This window comes from Ixodes scapularis, unplaced genomic scaffold, assembly GCF_016920785.2.
Source record: "Ixodes scapularis isolate PalLabHiFi unplaced genomic scaffold, ASM1692078v2 PGA_scaffold8__174_contigs__length_109621045, whole genome shotgun sequence".
Classification (NCBI taxonomy): Eukaryota; Metazoa; Arthropoda; class Arachnida; order Ixodida; family Ixodidae; genus Ixodes; species Ixodes scapularis.
Window position 1 is genome coordinate 94,243,254 of NW_024609883.1, and position 27,385 is coordinate 94,270,638.

At 50.0% G+C, this 27,385-nt stretch overlaps 2 protein-coding genes across 4 annotated transcripts in view; one reads left to right on the top strand and one right to left on the bottom strand.

Annotated features, from left to right (window-relative positions):
- Positions 1 to 73: 73 nt before the first annotated feature.
- Positions 74 to 3,589, top strand: LOC115308600 (condensin complex subunit 3). Its single transcript, XM_029966587.4, has one exon. It carries the CDS (start codon positions 236 to 238, stop codon positions 3,152 to 3,154), a length of 2,919 nt encoding a protein of 972 aa, XP_029822447.2. The 5' UTR covers positions 74 to 235; the 3' UTR covers positions 3,155 to 3,589.
- Positions 3,590 to 6,021: 2,432 nt separating this feature from the next.
- Positions 6,022 to 27,385, bottom strand: part of LOC115308586 (ADP-ribosylation factor GTPase-activating protein 1) — a 32,016-nt gene continuing 10,652 nt past the window's right edge. For 2 of the 3 annotated variants that reach the window (XM_040210911.3, XM_040210912.3), the window contains exons 11-13: positions 25,971 to 26,119; positions 11,104 to 11,208; positions 6,022 to 7,643 (exon numbers count right to left, since the gene is read on the bottom strand). In XM_040210911.3, the coding sequence (XP_040066845.1) occupies positions 7,259 to 7,643; positions 11,104 to 11,208; positions 25,971 to 26,119 (639 nt within the window). In that variant the 3' untranslated portion in view covers positions 6,022 to 7,258. The remainder of the gene's footprint in view (positions 7,644 to 11,103; positions 11,209 to 25,970; positions 26,120 to 27,385) is intronic. The other variant, XM_040210913.3, reaches the window with a different exon arrangement.

Here is a 27,385-nt window from a genome sequence, read left to right on the forward strand (position 1 = left end):
AAACCAACACGCTCAACCATCTACAAACCAGCGTACTTTTCGCGTACCGATAGTTGAAATATGTCGCACAAGTGGCGCGTCGGTCGCCCATTTTCGATATTGAGCGCGCGGCTAAACGGCAAAACTGGATTGCCTTTGTAACGGACGTCAACATCAGTCAACATTATAGCTGCTTTGTTTTTTCACTACTGCTCGCAAAACAAGCCGTAATTTCCCGAGTGTTGGAACAGTCCGCATGAGCATGAGTGCTGCGAAACCAAGCGTGGCCTCCATGGCGACGATGCGGGACGCGTACACGGTGTGCCAAAACAAACCGAACGCCTTTGCCAAGGGACTGGACGTCATGAACAAACTGCTCCGAGACACTCCGTCGAGCGATTTCGTGTCCCAGCTGACTCCAGTCGTGCAAATTGTGCTCTCCAACACCGAGAGCGGCGAGTACGCTGAGCGTCTGCTCGACTTCACAGCGCAGTTCCTAGCGGGGACGACTTTGACGTCTTCCGCGACGGCGGCGGCTGACGACTCCGGCGTTACCGGCGGTGACAGCTGGCTCCTTGTTCGGATGCTGGACGCCGCGCTAGAGTGGAGCACGTCGGACTCGAAAGTAGTGCGCGAGCGCTGCTGTCGGCTGGTCGAGAAGACGCTGTGCAACATCAAGGACGAGTACGCCGTCGACGAAGACCTCTTCGACCGGGTCGAGGCCGCCATGATGGCGCGACTCAAGGACCGCATCGGCGCCGTCCGCGCAGCGGCCGCGGGAGCCCTCTCGCGTCTACAGGACCCGTCCAATTCGGGCTGCAAAATCGTCGAGGCCTTCTTGTTCCACTTGGAGCACGACCCCTGCGTAGAGGTCCGGAGCGCCATCGTGACTCGGATGGTGCCGTCCACCAAGACTCTGGCGGCCATCGTGGCCAGGACTAGGGACGTGAAGGACGCAGTCCGACGGCTGGCGCTGGAGCGCCTCGTCGAGAAGGTCCCAGTCCGCTACCTGTCTCTGAGACAGCGAACGGCCGTCATCGCGATGGGCCTTGGCGAATCGGCGGGCGCTGTGCGGACCGTCGTGACGCAGAAACTCATCCCGACCTGGCTGCAGCAGACCAAAGGGAGCCTGGTGGACTTCCTGAGGCTGCTGGACGTGCACGGCTCCACCGAGAGCGTCGAAAGCTTCCTCGACTGGTACCTGGCGGAGCACGACCTCAAGCGGGCGGCGGCCGACTTCGCGAGTGCCTGCTTGGATGAGGACAAGTTGGTCCCAGAAGACAAGCTCAGCAGCGAGACGCTCCTCCTCTGGCGCTGCCTGGTGCTCCACCTCCGTGCCGGCGGGTCGGCCGACGCTGACGCGCTCGTCGAGTCGGTCTTCCCGGACACGGTGGTGTATTGCGGCTACCTGGTGAAGCACGTATGCGCCTTTGACGAGTCATGGGATACGCTGCGCCAGCTAGAGCACCGCTTTATGTCCCGGCAGCTGCTGACCCTGGCCCAGGCGGCAGACATTAGCGACAGCGCAGGCAGGGCCCGCCTTGTTGAGACTGTGCACATGCTGCTTGCGTCGCCTAAGGTCGGCTCCGTGCTGGTGCAGCCGCTCATGAGGCTGTTGGGGCGCATATTCCCCAGCACGGACCAGGTAGCCCAGGAGGTGGCATTGGCCATTTCGGCAACGGCCCCCGCCGCCCCGTCACAAGAGGCGCGGGAGGTGGCCGCGGCGCCACTTGTTGCTAGCATCGACGTGGTCAAGATGCGCGTGAAGCTCAACATGCTCCGCGAAGACCTGTCGATCTGCGTTGAGCGGGAGCAGTTTGCCGAGGCGCAGGAACTAAAGAACAAGGTGCTCGAGCTGGAGCAGACGCTCCGGGATGTGCAGGCGGCCGCCGAGGTAGCCCTCGAGGAGTTTCAGGAAGACGGGAGGGTGGAACAGGACAGTGCAACGACCCTCAAGATCGCCACCCTAGTGACCGAGATGCTGGCTGTCACGCCCTTTGCCTCTGTGTCCCCATTCCTGCAGACCTGCCTCGACGACATCGTGCTGCCGGGCATCGTGAGCACCGACACGGCAGTCCGCAAGCAGGCCACGCACGCCCTGGGCCTCTGCTGTACCCTGAGCAAGCGGGCCGCACTAAAGCACATGCAGCTGCTCTTCCAGATCGCGCTCGCGGACACGCCGCAGATCCGCGCCGTCGCGCTGGCTGGTGCCGTGGACCTCATCCTGGCGTTCGGGGTGGAGCCGTTCGACTCTGTCCTGCGGAACCTGTTCGAAGATGATGACGACGATGACGAAGAGGCGACGCCTCGGGATGCGTCCGCGCTCCTTGTTGATTGCCTCATCCGCTATGTCGACGACGAAGACGACCATCTGCGTGCGGTGGCGGCGGAAGGGATGGCCAAGCTGCAGCTGTATGGCCGCGTGTGCTCGCCATCTTTACTGTCCGTCATGGTCCTCCAATGGATGCACCCGAACACGGACCCAGACTCACACCTCCACCAGGTCTTGCGGAACTTCGTGGTCGCCTACAGCCACGGCGGCAGCCCCCAGAGCCTGCGCTGCTTCGAGATGGCCTTCTTGCCTACATTGGCCGCAGTCTTGGATGCGCCGGCATCGAGTCCTCTGGCGCGCCTCAGTGCCGCAGACCTCCTCAACTTCCTGGTGGATGTGACGCTTCCGCGGTCGGCCGATCGGCCCGGGCAACGGGTGCCGGCGTCGGCGGCCACCGAAGCGACGCCACACGACCGCCTGGCTGTGGAGCTGTGCCGCGAGGTCCTCAAGGACCCGCACGACGAGGACGCGCTGGTTTTCCTGAAGGCCCTTACCATGCTGGAGGTCACCGAGAGGGCGTCGGTCGAAGACCTCATGTCTGCGGCGCGCAAGATGCGCGACAAGGTCAAGGCGAAACGGGGCGCTGCCCTCGTAAAGAAGTTTGAGGACAAGCTGAAGACGCTGGCGGGCGCGGCCACTGCGGACAGGGATGGCGAGCCGTCTTCTTCGGCCAGCGTTGTCATCGACTCGTCCACGCTGACCGACGGGAGCTGCAGCCTCTTCGGTCGGAGCGCGAGCATGTCCGTGGGGCCCACGGAGAGCGGTGCTTGTTCAGGGTCGGGGTCGTCCGGAAGACGCCTGCTCGATTCGCAGGACCTGTTTCCACTGAGTAATGACCCCTGAGCGTTTCGAGAAGTTGGCTCGTGCACGCCTTGGAAAACCCGGCGGGCTTCAGAGGACGACTGCCGGATTTGGCGGAGCATCCGACTTCCCCTCAGTGGCTCGTTTCACGCTGCTCTGCATGGCAGAGTGGCAATATTTGCAAAGGACTCCTTGTCTGCTGTTTTATGTCTGTATTTGTACTTGATGAAATAAGTTTGTTCCCGTTCTTCACTGCTCGTTTTTAGCATTTCTAACTGTATCGCATTTTAAACTGAATTTATTTTGCATTAGAGATGGCGGCAACAGAGGATAAATGCTGCCTTGACACGGCTGGGGAGAGCTGCACGTCCCCCTCCCAAGCGACAGCAGGCGAATCAATAAGGAAGCACATTAACATTCAACTACATCAGGAGAGCGAGATATTTTTGTTAGAATTAAATATAAGTTGCATGGTTTTGCATCTGTGCATTACTGTTGACAGTGCTGTTTGTGTCGTCAATTCCAATTCATTGGAGAAGTGGTCTCCTGATTGCTAGTCGTCTCTATGCAGGGAGTTGGGGCTCAAGAACAAATTATCTAGAGATGTCTCCTATGCCCCTACTTTTCTTCTGTTGAACTTTTGGTTCAATACGAGAAATTTGGCGTGATACATCAGTACTTATCAGTTGTACTTACCTAAAAGTAAATGTACAAAATGCACCCCCCCCCCCCCCCCTCCCCTCCAAAAAAAAAAAAAATATATATACTGTAAACGACTAAATTTTCGTGAAAAATGCACCCCCACAAATTCGGGCAATATGTGAACGCCGTGGAAGCTACACTCGATTCGCGAAAATTAGAAACCGCGAATAATTTCAAATTTTCAGCTTTGGCCCGATTCGGAAAAATCTGAGCCCGTGAAAATTAAGTCGTTTAGAGTATATGTTATTGTAAAATATCGGGCAAGCACCCACTCAAAATTTAGAGATGATCGCGAAAGAATGGGGGATGAACACTTGTCCGGTCATCAATTTTACATATCAATGTACTGTGCATATTTTCTCAGATCTTACAAATTTGGGAATGGGCGGATGTGCAGTATTCTACGGTAGTAGTTTTTTCCACCGCCAAAATTAAACTATGCATCACCGAACATTCATTCACCGCCCAAATGCAGCGATAGTGGTTCGAACCATTTGCCAAAGTTTCAGCACAAACAATTACTTTATTCAAAATTTAATAGCGATTTTGTTAAATTTTTTAATGGGAACATGGAGCTTTCGCCAGTTTTTTTGGTAACTCGCGCCATGGAGCTCTGGGCATTCGAGAGCTCTGTCGGCCGCCATATTCCCATTGAGAACTCCAGAAAATCGTTTGTAACTCTGAAACTTTGACAGGTAGTTTAAACCTCTAGCGCTGCATTTGTGCAGAGAATGAGTGGTCGGCAATGCATAGTCTATTCTTGCAATAAAAAAAAAAAATTTTTTTTTTGGGGGGGTTGGGGGGATACTGTGTAGTTTGGGGACAATCTATTGCATCCTTTATCAGTTTTGGGTGAAAATTCTTCCCCACTTAGGAAGTGGCTTGAGGCTTGACAGTGCAACTAGTGAATTCAGTCCAAATTCACTTGGCCACTTGTAACAAAGGGGGGGTGCAACAATTTTCAAACTTCTGCCGATTAATTGCGGGAATAGAACTCTCGCAGAATTGAAGCGATCCTGGTGGTGTAGTGTCGCGCAAAGCATCTTGGATACCCTTTCACCAGTTTCGGCAGGCTTTGATTTCAATTTGCCAACCTCATTTCACGACATCCCGCGACGACCAAATACAGGGCGTGCATTTTCGAATGGGCGACTTTCCTAAATTTATGGTGTTGCCTACCAATACAGATTGAATGCTGGGGCAGGCTTTTTGGGGCTCCCGACATGCCAGAATTTGTGCGCAGGCAGACACAGGAAGAAAACTAAGTGTAGCAAGCCAGTCATCCTTCTCCATTGTCTCAATGACCACACTGCACTCTGGAGAGGTGGCCAGAAAGGTACGGGACGCGGCAGGTCTTTATGGCTGCTGAAGCTCCGCACTTCAACGAGGACTCTCGTGAAGATAGATGGGTGTAGTGCAAGCGAGCGCGGCTTTATTTTCAAGCTGTGCTGATGCGCCACTTTGTCAACGATGCGATCGAAATTTAAATCGTGCCACTCCTCTCCATGGCCGAAGTCCCATAATGCCATTCTTGCAGTGTTACATGGCTTTTTTTTTTTCTTTTTTGGAAGTAGTCTATTGGGCAATGTCACGTGTAGAATGAACAGAAAATTTCATTTTCTTGCATCTGCAATAATGAAACAAATTGAAGTTTGGGGCTGGGGAGTACCAGATTGTTTTCCAATGGGCTTTGTCTTGAGGGCCCCCAACACTCCTCCTCTGATTGGCGACTTTACAAGAGCTTGGCATCGCCCAGAGCGAGCGATCGAGACAAAAGACTTTGAACGGGAAAGGTAGCTACGGAGAGGAAATAGTTTGAACTTCAGTTAGATAGCCGCCCCACAAACTTGTCCACCCTCCTCACGTGACACTGCTGTTCCAGTGACTGCCATGCACAGCGGTAGATGGGGACATGATGCAATTATGCAGCGGCATCGCAGCATTTCGAGGAAGGTGGTGCATTTCGTGCCAAGATGAATATAAAAAACACAAGGAGTAAATTCTTTCAACGTTACAATCGTTGCACCGCCGCTTTAAACCTGCATTCCAGGCATGGCTAGACTTTGCTGACAACACCTGCTGCCCATTTCTTATCCTGGAGTTCTTTACCACTTCAGTGAGGTTCTGTTGCAATACCCCACACACGACATGCACTCTTGGGACCCAAAAACAAGAAGCACCACAGGCAGAAAAAGACGGCAGTAACGCACCACTTTAATAAATATATGCTTTATTCGTCTCTCTCAAGCCCCCTCCCAAGCTGCAACACAGTGCTCCGCAACAGGCGGCCGCTGACACTGCTCCATTCCGAGAAAACTTTTGCGACGCATTACAAAAAAAAGGGGATTATGCATGACGATATGATTGACTTCTTCGCCCACGCTCCGACGCGTCACGAGCCCCGACGGAAGACGGGTACCTTCCAGGGTGCGGCTTTCACTGGTTTCGTCCCCCAATCGTCTATTCGGGGCGCACAGTTGAAAGAGAAATCGGGAAAGAAGAAAAAGGAGGCTCGGCACGATTCGGGAGTATTTGGATGTCTGAGCAGATTGGTACCGCACCTGCCACGCCCTTGGAATGCTCGGCTGACCCCCCTATGTACACCGCAGGCGCTGGCAATGTGCACCGTGCACGCATCCGAGAGCGCCGGTCACCGATGCGTCTGCAAAGCTGGCAACCCACGACTTAAAAGCAAACAGAAAATTCATCTGGCTAAAAAATGAGGCAGACCCTGTACAGTTTAAACAGTTGCTCAACCGTGGGCAAGACAGCACGCAAGAAGATCTCGAAGGGTGCACTTACTGCGGACCCGAGAGAATCGATCTAGCCGGTGAAAGCGAAACGTCGAGATCCGGTCTTCGAGCCAAGACAATGAGCGGGTGCCGTCTAAAAGATTTGGGCCCATGAGTGGAGACGCTCCCGCCTTTCCCCCGCACGGCTTCCTGCCCTGCTAGACGCACGGTACACCGGTCGCGATTCTTTCCCTGTGGCGGTTGCACAACTTCAGACGTTTCTCGGTTCGAGACCGACGAACAACAATGAATAGATCTCTCCTGCGAGCTCCTGCGGCCCACCAGAAGCCAACGGCGCAAAATACGTGCGGCCGGACGTTCCTGCACGTTTCGTTAGGAAGAGGCGACGACGCAAAAGCGGGATAAAACGGAAAGAGGCATGTAACCTCAAACTCGACGACGACGGCCGTGCAGACCGAAACGACGTGCAAACTTGGGGCAGTCCAAACCGAATTCCTGCAGCACCGCGAGCAAAGAGAAAGGGGCGGAAGCACCGACAAACCACCGTTCCCCTCGCCGCTCCGTCGTAAACGCGGATGCCGCACGTCTGCCGGACTTCCACGGGCTGGCGGGGGGAGGAGGGGCGAGACCGACGCTTTGGAAAAAATACTAGTGTGTACGGAGCGGGCTGCGGCGGAGCGGCGGTTTCTTCTCAGTCTGCCTTGGTACTGATGCGCTGGTAGCCGCGCGACCCCGACGAAGAGTCCAGCTGGTCCCAGTCCTCGTCCCATCCGGCATCCCAGTCCGGGTGCGTCTTGTGGGACCCGTCCTCCCCGAAGTCAATGAGCAGCTTTTCGTCGCCCGTCTTCTTCTTGGAGGACTTGACGGAGGAGGAAGAGGAGGACGAGGCCTTCGCCGGCGGGCTTTTGGCCTTCGCTGGGGGGCTCCTGGTTTTTGCCGGCGGCGACTTGGTGGAGGTCGGCGTCGCCTTGGGGCGTGGCGGGGACGCCGGCGTGACGGGCTCCCAGGCGTCCGTGGTGCCCCAGTCGTGCCAGCCGTCCGAGCCCCGGCGTGCTGCGCTCGATGTGGAGGTGGGGCTGTACGAGGAAAGCGATTGCACTGGGACCGTTTTCTAGGCAGGGAGAAAACCGACTCTCTGTTCTGGGACTTGAAGCAAAAGCCCAAAACGCATGGGTGGTATGGTCATTTTAAATTAAATGTATTGAAATCTAACACTTTTTTTTTTAAATGCATATCTTGAGTTTGCATGTTGCTACAGCCTTGCTCTATGTAGTATTGAAGGTTTCAGAATCAAACATCCATTCTAGTGACCAAGGCAGGAACTACACCGACGTAGATGCAGGTCAGGGAAATCACGTTGCTTTCTTTGCATGTACCCCAATGTCTAGTGCCAGCGGGCAAGAGAAAATTTTTCTTCGCTTCGCTAGAACCCAGAGAAAATGCTTGCACTACATACGAGACCTTCCCTAGGCTCAATGGAGCCACCAGAACATTTGGCCTACTCCTCACATTCCTAGAGGACGTCGATCTACTGTCTATGAGGCCACATGGTGATTTGGGGAATCAGCGAACTGCTGTCGCGTGTCTGCATTCTGGGCTCGGCTACTGTCAAGCAATACAACTGTGACAAACTACCTCGACTCTTCCCACTCCTTCCTTTTCTGGTCTCTTCCTTTTAGGCCCTTTTCCTACCTCGTAACTCTCCCCGAACAAAAGATGTGGCCAAAATGTTCTCGGCTCTTAATACTCCTTTACCAAAATGCAATGCCATATAAGGCTACAAGTTTTTATCGACTAGGATCCCCAACACGTAAAAAAAATGCAACTACCAAAAATGCAATGGCCGTGTAAGTGGCACTAGATCAAGAGGCTCAGACACGCTGGGACACGACCTGATAGAATCTGGCGGCTGTAAACCCCAGTTCCCTTATCTCGAGCATGCGGGTCAAGTCGTTCACTTGTTTCCACTCTAAACTTAAGCTATGGCTCCTATAATGTTTTCATTTATTTTGCACTATAGTGCTTTCTTTTAAAGTGTCTTAATTCTTGCTTCTGAGCTCTTTTCAATGTTAATCACCTATACAACAATCTCGCTACTAAGCTAGTAGCGCGAGCTCTTCGCTCAAAAACACACCTTGGGTGCACTAACTCTCGCTGAGCATGAAAAACTGCAAAAAAGAAGGCTATGGGCTTGGGCTTTTAGATGTCAGGAAATACCACTACAAGTATTACCTTATAAAGCCGCTATCAAAATCGTCAGAAAAGCAAAAAGGTGTCGAGCTCGATTAATTCCCGAGTGAACTGAGCGACAGAGCAACGACACTGTGCTTGTTCTCTGGGGAAATGCCAGCACCTTTATGGGGGCGGTGCCATTTTAGGTATTGTTATCACATTAAGTATGGGTCAAAAGTAGTTGTATTAACAAAACAAAGCTAAAAGTGTCACTGGCAAAAAGGTGAGTTTAAAAAAAAAAAAAAAACATTCCAAGGACATTTAAGCACTTCTTACGAGTTGTGAATGTGAAAGCATGAGTGCCGTCTCTCGGCACTGCCATGAAGTGTGGGGTGGCATCCCTTGGAACTACGCTAAATGCCAGCCAATGGGCATTTATCCATCAATTGAGTGCTACAGACTACAGGCTTCGCTCTATGGGACAGGGGAATTTAGATGCCGTCTGGCGCGGCTTCAAAAGCTGATAACGCCGGTTCGCTCCATGGGACCAGTTAACGCTTTCGCATTAAAAGCAGAGTACAAGGTCCCTTCTCGGAAATCTCTGGTGTGTCGCTGAGAGACTCGGCTGCTTTTGCAACGTAATACATAATAGCCGAGTTTCCTTGTCTCCCTCCCACTTACAATGGCCCTCAACCTTTCGGGGCAGGTTACCTGGCCCCCAGGTACGAATGAGCTTGAGAACCCTGCACTAGATGGTATGTAAAAAGGACGCCCAATAACATGGCTGTTGAGCAACTAATCCGCCATGTCCCGTTTACACATTCTCCCTGATCGGTGGACAAGATATAATGTACGAGCCTCACATACCCAGAGGTGAACAAGACAGAAGCACAGTGTTGCGCACGTACACAAAAGCGGACAAACACGCAAGCAACAGATGGGACACTGAGATAACAAGAATCGGCGCTGATCACAATCTTCGGCCAGGAAGCTCCACAGCGACAACACAGAAGTGCCATCTTTAAATGAGTACTGTGACATACTGCGCAGTTGCATTGTGGGTGGCGGCTAGATTCTAACTTTGCGTTTCTACATAACGACAGTGGCATGCTAAGATAGTCTGCACAAGCGTCAAATTCATAACGCAGATTGCAGAAATATTACGCGACCCTCACCTGAATGTAAAGTTTCCAGACCTGCGAGCCGATTTTACTGCTAGGGATCGTCCAAAGGACTAGCCAAGATAGGTCGAGGACCTCGAACATTAGTTTAGGCTACAATGCAAGGCATGGTGAGAAGCCTGGCAGTTAACAGCAGACGATTGGGGGGTCGCTGGAGGACAACAAGTTCATGTTGTCTTCTAGCATGTCGTCTCATAAACGAATGACACGCAGAAGACGAGCGAAGAGTGGCCGATGTCTGCGAGACGGTCTGCAGAAACCAAAAGCCGCCAAGGAAACAATTGGACTAGCTTGCAGAAAGTTGGCAGACGGTTACAGGAGTGTTAAATTCCATTTCACCTTACGATGGACCACAGTGGACGCCATAAGCCGTCCCATCCAATCCAATGCTGCAAGTGTCCCGAAACTTTTACGGCCACACAGAGACGCACGGAACGCACAGTCACGTGATACATTCTCAGCGTTGGATTGGCTGGGACCGCTCGTAGTGTACGCCGCGGTCCATTGTGAGGTATACCGAAACACAAAACTTCCCTCCCAAAAAACTGACAGGGTCTTGTTCACCGCAAAAATAAACTGTGCACCGCCAAATGCTCATTCTCTGCCCAAATGCAAATTCAGAGGCCTCAACCAGAAGCCAAAGTTTCAGAACTGACCGTCACCTTATTCAAAAGTCAAGTGATTTTCTCAAATTTTCAATAGAAAAATGGCAGGTGACGAAGCCCTAGAATACGTGAAGCTGAATGGCACCAGTTACAAAGAACAAGCTCCATTTTCCCATTGGAATTTTCAGAAAATTACTAACTTTTGAATGAGATAACATAACACTTCTGAAACTTTGCATCTGGGGGGTCGTTAAGGGGAGAAAAAAGGAAAGGCTGTTCTTGTGGGGTCGGGTCCGCTAATGCTACACTTGGGTGGAGAACAAGCGTTCGGCAACTTGCAATTCATTTTTGCGGTGAAACAAATTACCATTTTCGGGGGGAACACGTCGTATAATGCCTGAATGGCAGACGAGCCGCTTAGCTCTCGTCGAGGCTACGTTCCTTGCCTTGCCCTCGTCCACTTGGTGCATCCAGTTCTATGAATATCCATCAACTAGTCAATTTTCCCGTTTCATTTCTATGGGAGTTTCCTGGCCGAACATATCACGAAGAGGCGGCGCAACAGTTGCCCCGCGCACCTGGCGCCGCTGTGTGCCCACTGCCAGCCGTCCTGGTCTCGCTCGGCGTTGTACGGCTGGTCCTGGTGCAGTAGCGGGGTGTCGCTGCAATCGGCGCTCGAGTTCCTGCGGGGTGTGGACGCACACGGACAATGCACGACACGACAGGGATGCACACACGCCGAACGTGGCAAGCGACAACATGCAGGCCGACAAAACCCTCTTCGGGCGCTCCAGACGCTGAGCCCGGAAGCGCTCGGAGAAGTTGAGGCTTTGAGGCTAGTTCACATGCTTGCGATTGCTTACGACCAAATGCTTTAAAACCTCTTGGGATCTCTTATGACGAGACAACACACTGGAGCTGTCTATCGAGTAGCCGTAAAAAACACTCGGCATTTTCGTATAATTTCTTTTCGATCGAAGAGGTGATGACAATGTTATAAATGACCCTTTCTTATAAATGGTTGCTGCGTTCAACTTAACTGCACCAGTGAAGAAAAGCTTAGCGCAGTGCAGAAAAGTGCAGGGCAACATACTTCCGGTTGTGTTTTGAGATAGGTCACACTCGTAAATCAAATTTGGTGATGAATCAGATGCAGTGAGTATCTACATTTGATCTCTCAAATACTGCAAAAACCTTCGCTCTAGTGCAATGCAGTCACAGAGTCGCCTCACAGATGGCAACAGCGTGCCGGGGTGTTCCATCGTCGCAAGAGAATGCACAAATTCGGTTATAAGCAGATGCGAGCGTGTGAACAGGCCCTTCCCACGAGCGTCGTGGCTAAGACATATCGAGCTTGTATATATTGTCTGCATGCTGTACAAGCATCAGTATGGTGCATGACACGTGCGACTGGCTGTTTACCGTGTCTTCATTTTTGTCTGTTCGATTTCCGACCAGTGACATCAGAACTGTCGCACGCTGCAGCTTGTCACGATTCTGCAAGTCAAACAGCAGCGAGGGTGGACACACTCTACACCTATCCTGCTGTGGCTCACTCTGCAGCTGGCTGTTCAAGGAAAACATCCACTCTTCTTTCCTCATATTTTTACAACCAACCGCCAGGATCGCAACAACCGTCTTGTTGTTCTTACGGGGCTACTCCGATGCATGGGCAGTGCAGACCGCTAAACACACCAGTCGAGGACGCGTCGCAGGCACCGTAACAATGGTTCACGAAGGCTGCCATTGGTAGTCAAATGTTCCAGAAGTATTCAGAAACACGAAGCCACCTTAAAGGGCAACTCCGCTCAATTCAGAAGATTTCAAGATAACGAGCGATTTGCATTAAAAAGCCCTAGTAAGAGACGCTACGTCATTTGCTTCGTGAAGAATGGTATATATATATTTTCAAATCTAATTTTAAACACGAGTAGAAATCGAAACCGAAACTTCGGATCTGTCCGGCAACAGTGGCCTCGGGCCGCCAAGGACATGACTATCACGTGGTACGAGATGTCGCGTGATCCTCTCCACAACGACGGGTGGGATTGGGGCGGGCGGGCGTGTGCCAGGCGAAAGTGTCATGTGCACTGCACTCTTCACCATGTTTTGGCGTCTACAACATTCAATGATGTCTGCACAATTGCGGCATAAGTCTGCACACGTAGTGGGGACGAAACCCCGAGAGGCAATAATCACAAACGGTGAGACGACGACGGCGGTTGTGACGCAAGAATGGTGGCAACGGCGAAACTATGGTGGGGCGGCCAACTGGCACCCAAGAGGCATGCTGCGCAGGCACGTTACGCCAATCATGTGGGCACTGCTGAGCACCAAGAAGAAATGTTGCTGACGTCAACCGTTACGCTTGCCCAGAGAAGTAAAAACAAGCAAAGGAGGGCAATAGTGATGACATTTAGCTCAATGTTGGTTTTGCCCATGCCACAGCCTTGACTGCGCTGTTGGTTTCGCCTCAATTCGCCCGCTCGAATCAGCCGATTCCGGAAACTTGGTGAGTTGCAAAGTTTGCGGACCGTTTAAGAAACATTAGACAGAACTAAGTCGCGATATTTCGCGTGTGGTCTTCTTAAGTGATACTGAAGAGGACTGCATTGTTTTTTCAAAACAAAAATGAAGCGGAGTTGCTTTTTAAATAAAGTTATCTGCTGAACGCTTCATACACTTGCTCTTTTATTATTATTTTTTTTTTTTTTTTTTTTTTTTTTTTTGCATAGCGTGCACGTTAAAGGGGTACTCCGCCGATTTTTGAGCTACCTCAACTAACTATATTTTCTGACTCCCAGGCCTTCACCCGTTCTGGAATGCTATTTAATATCATGAAATTCATAATAGTTATTGCGAAATCGGCAAATGAAAATGATGCAAAAACAGACATTCAAATATACCCGCCCTTTTCAGGGCCGTGACGTCAGTGGAAGTTCAGCTTGCCAGTCGGGCGAGCAGTCTAAAAAATAGAATATGCCAATTATTTGTTCCGTGCTGGAGCGCGGGGACCAGTGATGCGGAGTTGCCACTCCGGAGTTGGAATGATTCCGGAATCATTCCGCATTTTCTCGACCCCGGAATGGAATGGGAATGGAATGGCGGCAACGTTGAGGGGAATGGAATGGGAATGGAATTGGATGCCTTTTGCCCGGAATGGAATGGGAATGGAATGGGCCAAGTTCTTAATATTTTTTATTCATTTATTTATTCAGCGAGTCAGTTGTTCAGAAATAAAATGAACGGGAAACTGCGAACCTGCGTAAGGCCCTAACAGACTTATACGCGAAAGAAAATGCAATAAAAAAGAGTCAAAGCAAAGAACAAAGGGGGGGGGGGGGGGGGGGGGCGGTGGCGCCTTTCACCAGTGAAGTTCAACACATATCCGAATGCGTCTGCGCCTGAAACATTGCACGGCTCAAGGGTACGTCATCAGCCGACGTGAACGTGACCCGCAGCTCTGGTGATCCGATACCCAGGAAGGAGGCCAAACGTGACCTCACTGTGCGGACCCAGACTTCGTACACCTGCAACTCGTCTCGAACGCGCTGTTTGCTCGCACCTGTGCCGGCCATCTCAGGTCGCAATTCACGAGGTCTCTGTTTGAATGATGCTAGGCGAAACTTGAAGACTGCCGTTCATGCGTTGGAGGCGGAGGGTCCGTCACAACAGGGATGCCACCGTATCGATTTTTCAACCGTAACAGAAGATTAGACATGTGCTTCAGGATGCTTCAGGTGGCCCACTTTTCTCGAAAATTCCATGGTCTTCAACGAGGTAGCCTACAACGAAAGTACGTACTGTCCTTTCATACAGCAGCGTGGGTAAAGTTTCATGTTCAAGGCAACACCTACAGATACAAGAATACTAGCAATACTAGTTCATCCCACCGTGACGTCAGTTGATCAGTGCTGACAGGGGCGCCCTTGTTGGACAGGGAAGTGATGATGTTTTGATGGAATTTATTTAGAGGTCAAAATCTTTTCGCATCACTGGTCAGACAGACAGGATGCCAGGGAAGGGAGCGCGGTCAATCCTTGATGAAATGTTTTTTGAACCCATTGAAGACTTTTCGTCCGGAACCACTACCTTCAAGGCGAAGTGTTAAGCCTACGAAAAAGTTATTTCGGGACAACAAAAAAACTTCCACTTCAAGCTTAGAGCCTCATCTCAGTTGGCGTCTCAAAGAAATTAAAAAAATGTATTGCATTATCAGTATTTATATTTCTGCCCTCGCTAAAGTGTATTCTTGTATTTGTATTTCGAAATACTTTTTTGCCTCTTTTTAAAATGTATTTCGGATACGTATCGCGATACATTTTTACAGATATATTTGAGACTTGAGTATCACTATTTTAGCAACTTTTTTCATTTATCCCAGTATTTGTATTTTTAAATACATCTTTAAATATTTCTGCCCAACCCTGAAACGCAATGCAGCTGTTAAGTGACACTTTTAACATTTAGAAATCAAAGGAATGGAATGGAACGTTTCAGCCATTCCAGGAGTGGGAATGGGCCCAGTGTCCCCATTCCTAGGAGTTGAAAGGAATGGAATTATCGCAAACTCTAATTCCCCGGAATGGAATTGGAATGGAATGGGGGTGCCCATTCCGCAACACTGGCGGGGACTGGAGCGAGCTTCCAAGGCATTCATTTGACACCATGAAACTGCTTCAAATCAGTTGGGAACAAATTCTACAGTCCAAAGAGTGAACCCCTGCACTTCCAATGACGTCACTTTTTCATTGTTGCCAGTAGAGACTTTCAGTTTGAAAAACACGGTGAGGACCAAAATTGTAAATTCAATAACTTCGTGAAAAAAAAATTATTTTGACCTAATATTTGGGATACTATTTTGGCGATGTTGTTCGGCGAGTTTAGCAAAATTTCAAGCAAATCGGGGACCATGAAGAAATCGGCGGAGTACCCCTTTAAGTGCCTGACGTCGACAAGAATGAAAGCCGGCAAATATGTGGAAGCATTGCTACAAAGCAGGTAATTGCACACACTCGAATCAAATTTCAGCCGGCTACGCTCAGTTGCCGATTTGTTTTTTTTTTGTTTTTTAGATTTGTGACAAGACAACTTACTTTGCCGGCTGCTTAGCCGTCCTGGCGTCTTTCCGTGCCGCTTTAGCTTCCGTCAGCAGCAGCGAATGCTGACAAGTGGTTTTACTCCGCCAGCTCATCGCGTCCAGAAAGACGGCCGGATGCGCACTTTTAAAATTGCTACGACTCCGTTCAACCAATCGAAAGCCTAATCAGATCGCGGTCCTCCCGCTCCTCCTCCGCCGCGGCGGCCAGAGTCGCCGTCTATAAATAGAAACAATCAGTGGTAATGCGCGCTCGCTCGACAACTATGACAACCCGCGCCTCCGTTGCGACACGAGACGCTCCAAACTACTGCTCCGAATCGACATCGGAGCCCAAAATCGCAAAATCGCGACGAAACGTCACCAAGTCCGCAGCTCGCCACGATGAAGCAGGTCGGTCCTCCCGGAATCGACGGAAGCCCGACTGTCAAAACCAACAACCGGAAGAAAAAAAAAAAAATCAAAGATGGCGCTTCTGCCGCGTCGCGGTCGTCTGCTGCGTCTGCTACCGATACGGCGGTCACCCGAATACGCTTCCGCGCCGACTCGTTGCCGTAATAACTCTGCGGTACGAAACGACGCAGACCCTCGATAAACAACGACGCAGGCAGCGGCGAGGCCGTATTTCTGCGCACGCCTACAAAGCGGGAGAGAGGAACGATAAAGAGAAGAACGCGTCCACCACGCAGCCGCGCCGCGACGCCAAAAACGAAAACAAAATACGGAAACAGCGGCGACTCGTTGAGACGTTCGGTTAAAGGCGCGGCAGAAAGACGATGGTTCGAGGGAAGCAAATGAAACGAAGCGATTGTAGCCCGGCGCAGCGGACGCTAGGAGCCGAAAACGCAACGTCACGGCGTTTGTCGCACAGGCCCCATTTTCCTATTAAAATGTTCAGAAAATTATGTTTAACTTTTGAATAAGAGAACAGCTAGCTCTAAGCGTTGGCATCTGGTCCGAACCGCTAGCGCTACATTTGGGCGAAAAACGAGCGTTCAACTAAGCGCAATTTTTTATGAAAAAAACAAAGAACAGAACGTAAGCTGACTAATTCATCGCGAAGCAACCCGAGACTGGAGAAATACGAAAGTTGACACCAAGAGGAGAGGAGAGCGGTTTGGAACGTTCCCCTTCTCTTCTTTTGGTGTCAACTTCCTTATTTCCTCAGTCTCGGGTTGCTTCACAATGCTCATCATAAATATTTTGGGGGACACGCGCTGTACTTGGCTGTACAATCAAGCGTAGCAAGGAGTCTGTCGTAGAAATAACCTCGTTTTCGATCCCTCGCCTTAGTTTTATCTCAGTATGAAGCGCACGCAATGCGCCACAGTTCCGAGCTCTTAGTGTGTGTCGAATGACTTCTAGCCGCTGCGGCCGACTTTTTTTGTTGTTGTGACCCTGCGGTCTCCAACATCAAGCCTTCTGATAAATAAAACAAAACACGGCTTCTGATAAACACATAGCAATACAAGGCACAAACGTTGAATAAAGCGGAATTTCCGCAAAGTCTTCGAGCAAATGTCTGTTTGCGAGCAGATTCGAGAGTGTCTCAACAGAACCCCCCCCCCCCCCCCCCCCCCCCCCTTTAGAAAAAAAAAACAAGAAAAAAACAAGGGGACAAACGACTTTAGCACGGCGCGCGTTGCACTCTGGGAACTAGTTGGCCAGGGAGGAGGGTGGCATGGTTTCGGTTTCGATCGACACGTCGACAAGAGATTATATACACAGAGCGTGGACTATTAACGGTCGTTATCTCATGTTTTCTGGTCCCGAGAACGTTATTTGTGGCCTCTAAATTAACCTAAATGGCTAGACCTCGAAGCTTTAGCACAAGCCCGAGACGTATAGCTTGTCTTAACACATACTTGTTGTATTTTTGTACTTGAGCCTTTCCGTTAGCGTTCCAATCGAGGTATGTGGACTAGCCTGTGCTTGGAATTTCGACGCTGCGAAGCTCGGGGATCTTGCTTGTGTCGAATCCACAAGCTGTAGCAACCAATAAGTATGCATACATCGAGCTCGCGCCTTTACATTGGTGTTGTTGATCAGGAAGTTTGTTTGTTTCGTGCGTCCATAGACGAAATATTACTTTTTGCAATTACTGTTTTTCCTAATACGCCCGAATACGTCAAGTAAAACTCGGAGGCGCCATTGAAAAGCTCAATTTTAACTAACTTCTTATCTCTTATCTGTACTGACCCGCAGCACTGCACGAAGTGAAGTCCCCACCCGCTTGCTTTCCACTAATATTCAACATCGCGTATGCGCATAAAGTTATCCTGAAATCATATAGGCACATTCGCACATACAGACCGTTTTAAGAAAGCAAAAGTCGAGCACTTGTGTGAAGAATGTTGCACCGTTCGCCGGAAGTGCGCCGGACGGGCATGAACCAAACGAACGAAACTATTCAAAGCGCGGTTGACAGTTGCTAATGGCCATAATATTTATTATGCGTTTGCTTTCTTCCTACCTGAGTATGCCGAGATCATTTCGGACACACCGTTCAGTCACAGATCTTGGGCGTCAGTAATGCTCGTCCAAAATGGCTTAGCGAGGAGTAGGGGACGCTTGTTAGGGCCTCCGTCGTAGCTAGCCGATCTCAGCGTTCGCGAAAACTTCATCTTCTATCAGCATAAAATTTGAGTGGGAGATATATGATGACACGAGGAAGACATCAAAGTAACTTTTGTGCAGTAGCGAGGTCGAATTTATTGCGTTTCCTTAAAAGTTCATGCGTCAACGCTGGGCTCAACTTTGATTCTCCTGTGAGGATGCGGCTTGCTTTTCGCTAAATGAAGTAACAAGAAGCGGACGTTTGGCAAACAAAATACGTGTAAGGCTCCAGATGACCAAATTTCAGTTCTAGTTCACTGGTACTAGACGGGATCATTGAAATTGAACTCAAAGATGCACTCGTGGGGTGAGGTGACTAAGCCACGTCTTACTACGTTTGCACACGCACTCATAATATTCGGTGTTTCGGGAACCAAGGAAAGTGCCCCGGTCTTCGTTTTGTATCGCTCCAGAATAAGTGTATTGTACGTTCGTGAAAAGTCAGATAATCGAAAACGCAAGCAGCGCGTTCGGTCGCGGCGTGATAGCATGAGATGAAGCTGCTCAGTCGAAACCGAAACTGAGTGGCCAACTAGTTCCCAGAGTGCACTGCGTGGTATTTCGCCGCGATGGGGCGCGTCGGTTTTGGAAGAAGTCCGAGGGCAGAGACGAAGTAGCGGCGTTTCCGAGGGAAACACTGCGCTTTCGCCCAACGAAACGGTCCAAACGGGGAAAAGGCGCAAAACAACCCCTCTTCAAACTATTTTTTTTTTTTTGCAACGGATGATACACTAGTGATCCGAAACGAGCGACCTGGCACCGAGTTCACGCAACGAAGAACGCGCCGCGACGCAAATCCGTACGGTTCGGCCGCCAGTCGTGACCATGCACACGACCAACAAAAAACGGGTCTCGACAAATAAACGGGTGTGGCCCGCTCTCGAGCACAACCGGTCCAGGCTGATGTGCCGTGCAACGTTACTACATCTGTCTCATCCGTGTAAGCACATGCAGCACGCGCGAGCCCAGGAAGGAGGCTTCCCGGCTTTGTCCGTCTCAGGGTTCACAAGCATGTCATTTTCTAACCAGCTCGCCTGGACAAGTAACTTTCTGGGAAGCGTTCATTTGAGTGCACAGCCGTCATTGGGGGAGAAAGATAAGCCAGTCAGTGGGGGAGAAAGAAAGCCAAACACCTACCAAACAGTAGGTGTTTGGTAAAGAACATCTAAAAAGTACTTCAGAGTACCAAAGTAAATAAGAGGTTGTGTACTTTAAGTAAATGATAAGTACAGAATGCACGTGAAGCAAAATACTATAAATACAATGCAGCTTCAAAGTAAAGTACAAGTACTTTTAACACAATCTTTCATGATGTCCTTTCATTCCCCTATAGATTTTGTTTAACTGGTATACTTTGCCTTAGGGGTAATCGGGGGTGCATCAGTTTTTTTCAGAAATGGCGGCGAATATTGGATAAAGTCAAGTGGCTTCAGAGTTGAGCATCATTTTGCGATACAAATTTAACGCGACCAAATTTTGGGCATGTACTTTGAAGTCAAACGTTGTACTTTCCAAAGTACTAAAAAAAAAAAAAACCCTTTAAGTACAAGTACATGCTTAAGAGATGTACTTCAAGAAAAGTAGAAGTATACTAAACCTACTTGAAATACCACTTTAAGTGTAACATACTTAAAGTACTTCCCAGCACTGCACAATAGGGACTTTGGGAGAGCCCACTCAAGGTAACTGCCCGCTGCTCCTTAGAGAAAGAAGGATCTCGCTTTCTTGGTCAAAGGAGTGCCCGCACTCCCTTGAGCATGTGCTCACGTATTTTCATACCAGAACCTCCCGAACCCCCTATTTAAAAAAAGGTCCATTGTGGGCATTTGACATGCACTTCTGTCTACTAAAACACCTGTAAACGGAGAAGCAACGCAACTCCCCCTCTCCAAGCCTCTCCCTCACTGTAGCTACGCGACACCATTTTTGAGCGAAGACGAAGCTCAACGTGGTCAATGAAGATGCCATTTTTGAGCGGAGGTACTGGTCGATGCGGTTAATGACGACGCCAATTTTTAGCAAAGGTGCCAGAGAAGAGGAAAATTTTTAAGAACGAACCGCGCTATTCTAATTTATAAAGGGGCTTTAGTATTTGTCACCCTAAATTTGAGCATAGCAGGAGTATGTATTCTAGTACACTGTAGTAGAAGCGAGCTCTGCGCATTGAGCGAATCTCGTCAGCGCATGCAAACGAGGAATTCTTAGCTCGCTAATCAGCAGGCAACTTCAAGAAGGTGCTCCGAGATCGAAGGAAAAAACACTAACGCGCGCGAGCGCAATTAACGGGCACATCAAAGCAAGAGCTGCACAAAGAGCAGACAAACATGCACACGCTAGCGTTTCTTTTAACACATGCTTCCCAGTCATGCTTGTGGCATTGGGCTGTCACGTTTCGCAGACAGCGGTATTCCTAGTGTGGGTTTTTGATTTTTGAGTCGGCACCACTGGGCACAAAGATTAGACATACAACTAACTTAGCACAGCTGGGGACAGGCTGGACAGAAAAAAACTGGGAATCCCTCCCGCGTGGCTTTGGCCCAAAGTCTCAACCCTGTCTTCCAGGGGGCCGGGTCTGGGGTGACGTCGACAAGGTTTGGCCAGAGAGAAATCGACGACTCCCTCACCGGGGAGAGGAGGCGGGGGAGGGGTGATGTTTCTAGTTTTCTTGCCCAATACCCCAAAGGTCATTGTGGCGATATCCCACTGTTTGGTGATAGTTACAAAAATGCAAAGGGAAAGGAAATTGGCTTAGAAGGGCGAGGGGATGAATCATACTTTGGTTTTTTGGTTTCTAGGGTAGGTGGTGCAAGGTACCGCCCATTATACAGAGCACAGCTGTTAGCAAAAACACTGCTCCTCAACGGCCATTGCTACAGTCGCCCCTGAAGAAGAGGCCAAGTGGGCCTCGAAATGTCGGGTCCCTAATTAGGGCTTGGCTGGACGATCAAGCCCTAATTGGCAGAGCCAACCACAGAACAAACTTTCCCCACCTCTACATAAAAAAAAAGAAAAGAAATTGGGCCATGAACTTATGCTAGAAACCAAGCCGTCAGGTGCCACGGGTTATGCGACACTACTTGACGGATGATAGAGTCAATCCGAGCACTCCAAATTAAATTTGGAGGTTCTACGTGCCAAACCAACAAAGCGCGTATAGCAAGCCCTTGCGGAGAACTGAGGACTATTTTCGACCATCCGGTAAGCTTTTGACGTGCAACCAAAAGCATGGTTGAATGGCACCTTTTCCTCGATAAGCCTCCATCAGACTGTGGGCACCTCGGCCGGGATTTAAACCCGCCACCCCATCTAGGGATCCGTTGGCCAACGTCCAAGCCATAGGCGTAGACTACAGGGGGGCATCGGGGCTCGAGCCCCGCCCTGGTGAGATTTGGGGGTGGGGGGGGGGGGGGGGTGTAACCCCCCTCGTCCCTCCAGAACCTCATACCCCCTAAAATAAACTACTGATGATGGCTGGTGTAAAAAGATGCGTGGAAAAGCACCCCCCCCCCCCCCCCCCCCCCCTTCTCAGCCTGCCCCCCTCAGGGAAAATTGAAAGTCTATGCCGCTGGTCCAAGCACTCCACCAATAATTTTTACGTGGTTAAAATGCCGTAAAAACTGGAATATAGGTCGACCCCCTAATTTACAAGTTGCAAAAAGCAAAAAAAGTTTTTATGGCAAAAAAACGTAACCTTACTTTGGTACCAAAATTGGTCAAATATACGGAAGGACGAGAAAGCACGGAACATTTATTTAATTGTTTCGTACACAATAAAACAGGAAGTGCACGAGCGTTCCTACTCAGATTCTTCAGAACCTTCGTCCGACGATGAGTTCACTAACGCAATTCAAAGGGACGATGCCGTCCCTTTGAATTGCGCCCTCCAGGGCTTGGAGGCACGAGCGACCTCGATGGCTCTCGTACGGATGCACTCCGACGTCACAGCTAGCGATCTGGCGCGCACATCCTGAATAAAATTTGCCACCTTTCTTTCCAATTCGGGGTACATCGCAGTCCTTACACGAAATGAAGTTTTCTTCGCCTGGCTACACAATGCCAGTTTTTGTCTCTGGCCTCGCCAGTAGTGCATGCTTTTCTTCGATACACCAAACTCTCGCTGCGCTGCAACATTCCCGTGGCTTTCTGCATAGGCGATTGCCTTCTTCTTGAAGGCTACCGTGAACAGTCTTCTTCCGCTCACTATCACTCCGGGAGCGGCAACGGTAGATGCAACGAACCAAGGAGCACAAGTGAAAGTGAATCGTGACCAGTGGACGAGTGCTAGGCGATTGCAAAGAAAAACACGACGGCTGCTTCAGCCACCCAGTGTTGCGAGATTATTTTTGTTTTTCCGCTAATGACCGTTATATAAGACGAGGGTCAACCTTTTCAGGTCCACTTTTTAAAATTAATTCAACCTATATTCCGGTTAATACGGTAATGTTGGACAGAATTCAGCTTACAGAGCTGCAAAGAGAAAATCTGGTTATTCCAAAATTCTTTTTTAATGTGCTTAAAAAAAAAAAGTTGACAAAAGGCAGCTGTCAGAAGTTACAACATAGCTAGGTAATACAGGCACATCAACATGCTTTCTTACTCAATTTGTAATACAATTTCTGATGTATGTTAGGTTTCAAAGGTTACTACAGTGCAATCTACTTTTAACAATACCACGAATAACTGGGTACAGCTTATAACGGTCAGTTCATAGTGGAACATGCGTTTGTGCAAGGGGTACCCAGTCCAAATAGAATAATCGGTTAAAACGGTTGCATTTTCTGGTCACCTCATTATCGTTATAGACCGACACGCGGAGCGGCTCTGTTTACCAACACGGCTGGGAGGCCGCGCATGCGCGGTAGCTATGTGGGCAAAAGCAGCCCGGCTGTCCGTGTTTTCGCCATTGCGCTCTGTGGCGTGCGCTCGTTGTTGACGTTGTAGGGACGCTTATATCTTTATTTGTGCGTCGTATTTCCTCATAACGTATGTCGTATGCTATGCCCGACTATTTGAGCTCGTTGCCCGAGCCTGAACGGTAGCGGTATCGAAACAAACTGTGCGTGGACGGCGTTGCCTACGAGGATCCGTACGCCGTAAACAAGGCCTGCTGGACTTCCGACATAAAGTTGCTGCCACGGAAGTCAACGGCTCAGGTCGTCGTTTATTTAGTTTTTTCGCCAAGCCAGTTCACGGCCGACACGGTGCAGGCGTACAAGTCTCTCGAGGTCTACGATTACATCGAGTCGGTTTCCGCACTACCGGCGGGATCAGCAGACTGTGGGTCTGCGGAAGTGTGTGTATTCATTAATTGACTAAATACACAGAGCGTCTTCAAGTCAAGGTATGATATTTTTCATACCCTCATGACCAGAAGGCATTGCAACCAGTAAAGGTTTGTCCGTTTTGCAGTCTTGGCAGTAACAGGTTACAAGTAACGGCGTTACCAGGAACGCGTTACTTTTTTCAGTAACGTAGTAATTTAATCGTTACGTTTTTGGCACAATAACGGGTAACGTACTTATGTTACTATTTCAAGTAACGTAGTTACGTTAGTCGTTACTACTTCCCAAGTCTTAAAGAAATTACACTTCAATTGTTTCCGTGTTTTAGGCGTCAAGCCATGTTTTTCTTTGCGTTTTTTCTCGTAAGTATTTAGGTGAAACCGTGAAAAGAGCTAAAGTAATTATGTTCAGTTTCTGCATGAACATAATGTTTTTTTATATATGACCTGTATCGTCAAAACCGTAAAATGTGTTACATCATAATTTAAAAAAGTAACGCAGAAGTAACGTGCCTTACTTTTTATCGCTAGCGGCAACGCGTCCTTTTATTTTTAGATAACGTAGCTCAGTAACGCGTGCCTTTTATTTGCAAGTAACGAGTAACGTATTTCGTTACTTTTTTTTTTGGTAACGCCTACAACACTGCCGTTCTGTCGTCGAACCCCTTCTGCTTGGTAGCACGGGCGTAGCGAGCCTCCGACGAGCGCTTGGGGGGTGCCCGGGTGCGTTGTGCGCGAACATCGTGGAAACAAAATCCGGGTGGTCTCGATCAGACAACGGTTTCCCTGCACATAGGCAAGCCTCGGGACGGAGATTGAAATGGAAGCCGCACTTGCCTCCAAGAAAGTGTTTGCCGCACAAACGGTCGTTCGCGCGAGGCGACCATTCTTTTCGATCCACGGATATTATCCACCTTCTATGCGTTTCAGAGTCTGCCGGGAACTTGTGGAAACTCACTCCGCTGCTTTTCTTGCACATTTCGGTGCAATTAACGGCAACACATCTTCAGGGCATGCTGAAATGCTATGACGCCCATGCGAAACGTGCGCGCTTTTGCCCACACCCCCCGGCTCCGGCGCGATCGCAGCGCCGCCGCAGCTCCGTGACGTCAAGCCCGCGTGTCGGTGTATAAGTGGATTGCACTGTATGCGATCAGTGCAGGTACTACACCACCACTCTTCTTTATGTGGTTCAAAATATTTCTCGTAGAATCAAGCTCTAGGTGGCTGCTACAGAGTTGAATGAAGCACTCCCAACATTTTTTTCTAAGACCCATAGAAACATTTCTGAGAGAACCGAGATTTCAGAAGTCGGAAGAGCCGTGTAAGACCACTATGTTGGCAAGGAGTTAGAAAGAAGGTTGCCAGTCGATGCGTGTCTGAAGGGCCGTCCACAACACAGCAGACGCAGCACTTTTTAAATTCATGACCCGTGCCGTACTGCGGTCTGCTCTTGTCCGGCACGCCGGAGGGAAAAGATTTTCTCTGCTCGCGTCCTCAAGCAGAGACTTGGAGCACATTCATCAATGGGTCCGGACAGATACTTGCACGCCCCGCTGGCCGTCGTCAAGGCCTCTGCTGTCGTCGTCAGTCCCCTAATCTCTCGAAAACAAGAAAGGGGAAGAGACGACAGCGAGGAGACGAGGAGGAAAGCTGCACTGTTTCATGGCTACAGTGCAAGGTAAATTTAAAGGTTTACGTGCCAAAACAACGAAGGGCATCTGGCACGCCCCAGAGGAGGACCGAAGGTTAATTTAGACCACCTGGGGATCTTTTGACGTGCAACCGAAAGCTCGGTCATACGGCGCATTTTCAGGAATAGGCCTCCATCGATTAGCGGGCACTCGGCCGGAAACGTAACTACGGTGCCTGGGACGGGTCTCCGTCTGGCACGTTTAACGTCCCATTCCACCCACGCGTCGAAAGCGGTCCCAAAGCAGCAACAAACGTCGTCGCAAAAATCGGAGCGTCGGGCCGTTGGGGGGCGCGACCCTGATAGTTAGTCGTAGAAATTCTGGAACAAAGCACAAGCAAAAGAGAGCGTCGCCGTGGTCGCGGCTTCCAAACTCTTGGTTGCCGAAACTTTGGTGGGACGTCGGGCCGAAGACCGACCCGCAGTAGAACGGGTGTATGCCACGTTTGTTACCACTGCCTCGACACTACCAGGATCGTGGCCGGTGACGGCGTGACCGTTCTTTGACGTCGTGGGGCAGAAATCAAGGGACCGCTTTTTGGGACGCAGTAAACAAACCAGTTGGAGACGCGTCCCAGGACTACACCAACATTCAACGGATGCGCGCGCTGCAACGTTCGCGTCTCTTGAGAGAAGCGCGTGACTTCTGCCGTGTCCCGTTTGGACGGCCCTCGACTCTTTGGGGACGGGCAACGGAAGAGTTTGCGCTCCTCCTCGTTGGGCGGCCGTGCGGAAGAAAAAAGGGACGGGGGTTTACCTGTCCTTGGGGTTCCCGGGGGGGCTGCTGCCCCCGAGCAGGAGCGAGGACTTCTCCGTCGGCGCGCCCTCGGCCGTCTCCAGGGTGGTGGCCTTGTTGGCGAACAGTGTCGACAGGTCCTGCACCCCGCGCCGGCTCACGTCCACCACCTGGGGGCATGGAGAGGGCCTCGGTTACGGAGAGGGAGCGACTTGCGAGTCGAAGGGGCGTGCAACGATTTCCGAACATTGGCCAATTCATTTCGGGGAAGTTGTCTATGACGCCTACAAATTAAAAAACAGAAAACCCTTTTTCTCTCGTGTGCGCTAGTCCCTAAAGCATAGACTGCTTTTTTACGGACGCAATCCAAATTCTAAAATTTTGTCTGTCCATCCGTAGATTTCCCGCTAAAGTTTGCAGGGGAAAATGACATCACGTGACTTATGCAACGAGTCGGTTTCTCTGCCTAGGTCTGTGGGAAAATTGACGTCGCGTGACAGGACCTCACGGGTGCATTCACAAATTCAGTTCCCTTCTAAATATGGCAGGGAACTTGATTTCATGTGACGTATGCACACTCTCTTAGCGACCATCAATTTTTCAAGGTCAGGCTCGGCTACAATAGAGCACCGCTCCTGCTCAGCATCGTCCAAGATCGTGACGAGCGATTGAGACAAGAGGCGGTTCACCACAGGAAAGGTGGGGAGGGTAGCGACAAAAAGGAAATGGTTTTGTTGACTTTCTATAGATGGCACCATTAAACCTTACATGCTTTGAACGACTTCTCACAAAAATTCCAATGACCACCACGTGCGACTGCAGATCGGGGATATATATGTTTCCTCCTTCGCGCGGCAGAATTGCGTCATTTCGGGGGAACGTGGGGCGTTTTCTCTCAGTGGTTTTGAGATAAACAATATAAAAAATATGAAATGCAAATTCTTTTGATGTTAAGATCGTTGCACAGACCCTTTAATAATAATGAACGTGTCCTGCACAGATTGGGGGCTCCTGCAGATGTGCGAGTTGCTGCGAAGCGAGGAGAATATCGGGTGGAAACGCTAGGAGAAGCTGGACGTCTCTGCCACAGCCTCGCTCCTTGTGTTGCAGGCGGATGTAAGGTGCTCATATCCAGTTCCCCAAAATGAACTCGATTATCGTCGCGAAATATCCGCGACCATATGGACATCCTGGTCCCCGGAATTATGCCCACGAGCTTTGCGAATAAGAGGCTGAAACCACCGGTCTGCTGTCTCTCCTTAAAAACCACACCGCAACGAGGAAGTTTAGAGCTCGGCGACGATGCGTATAAGCGTACTCGTTTTTCGTGACCCTTTTCGTGACATATGCCTTTGAGTTAGCATTACGCAGATTATTACTCCATTCATTGGACAATTTGTGCAATTAACTTTACGAGAACAAAATTGCCCTTTAGA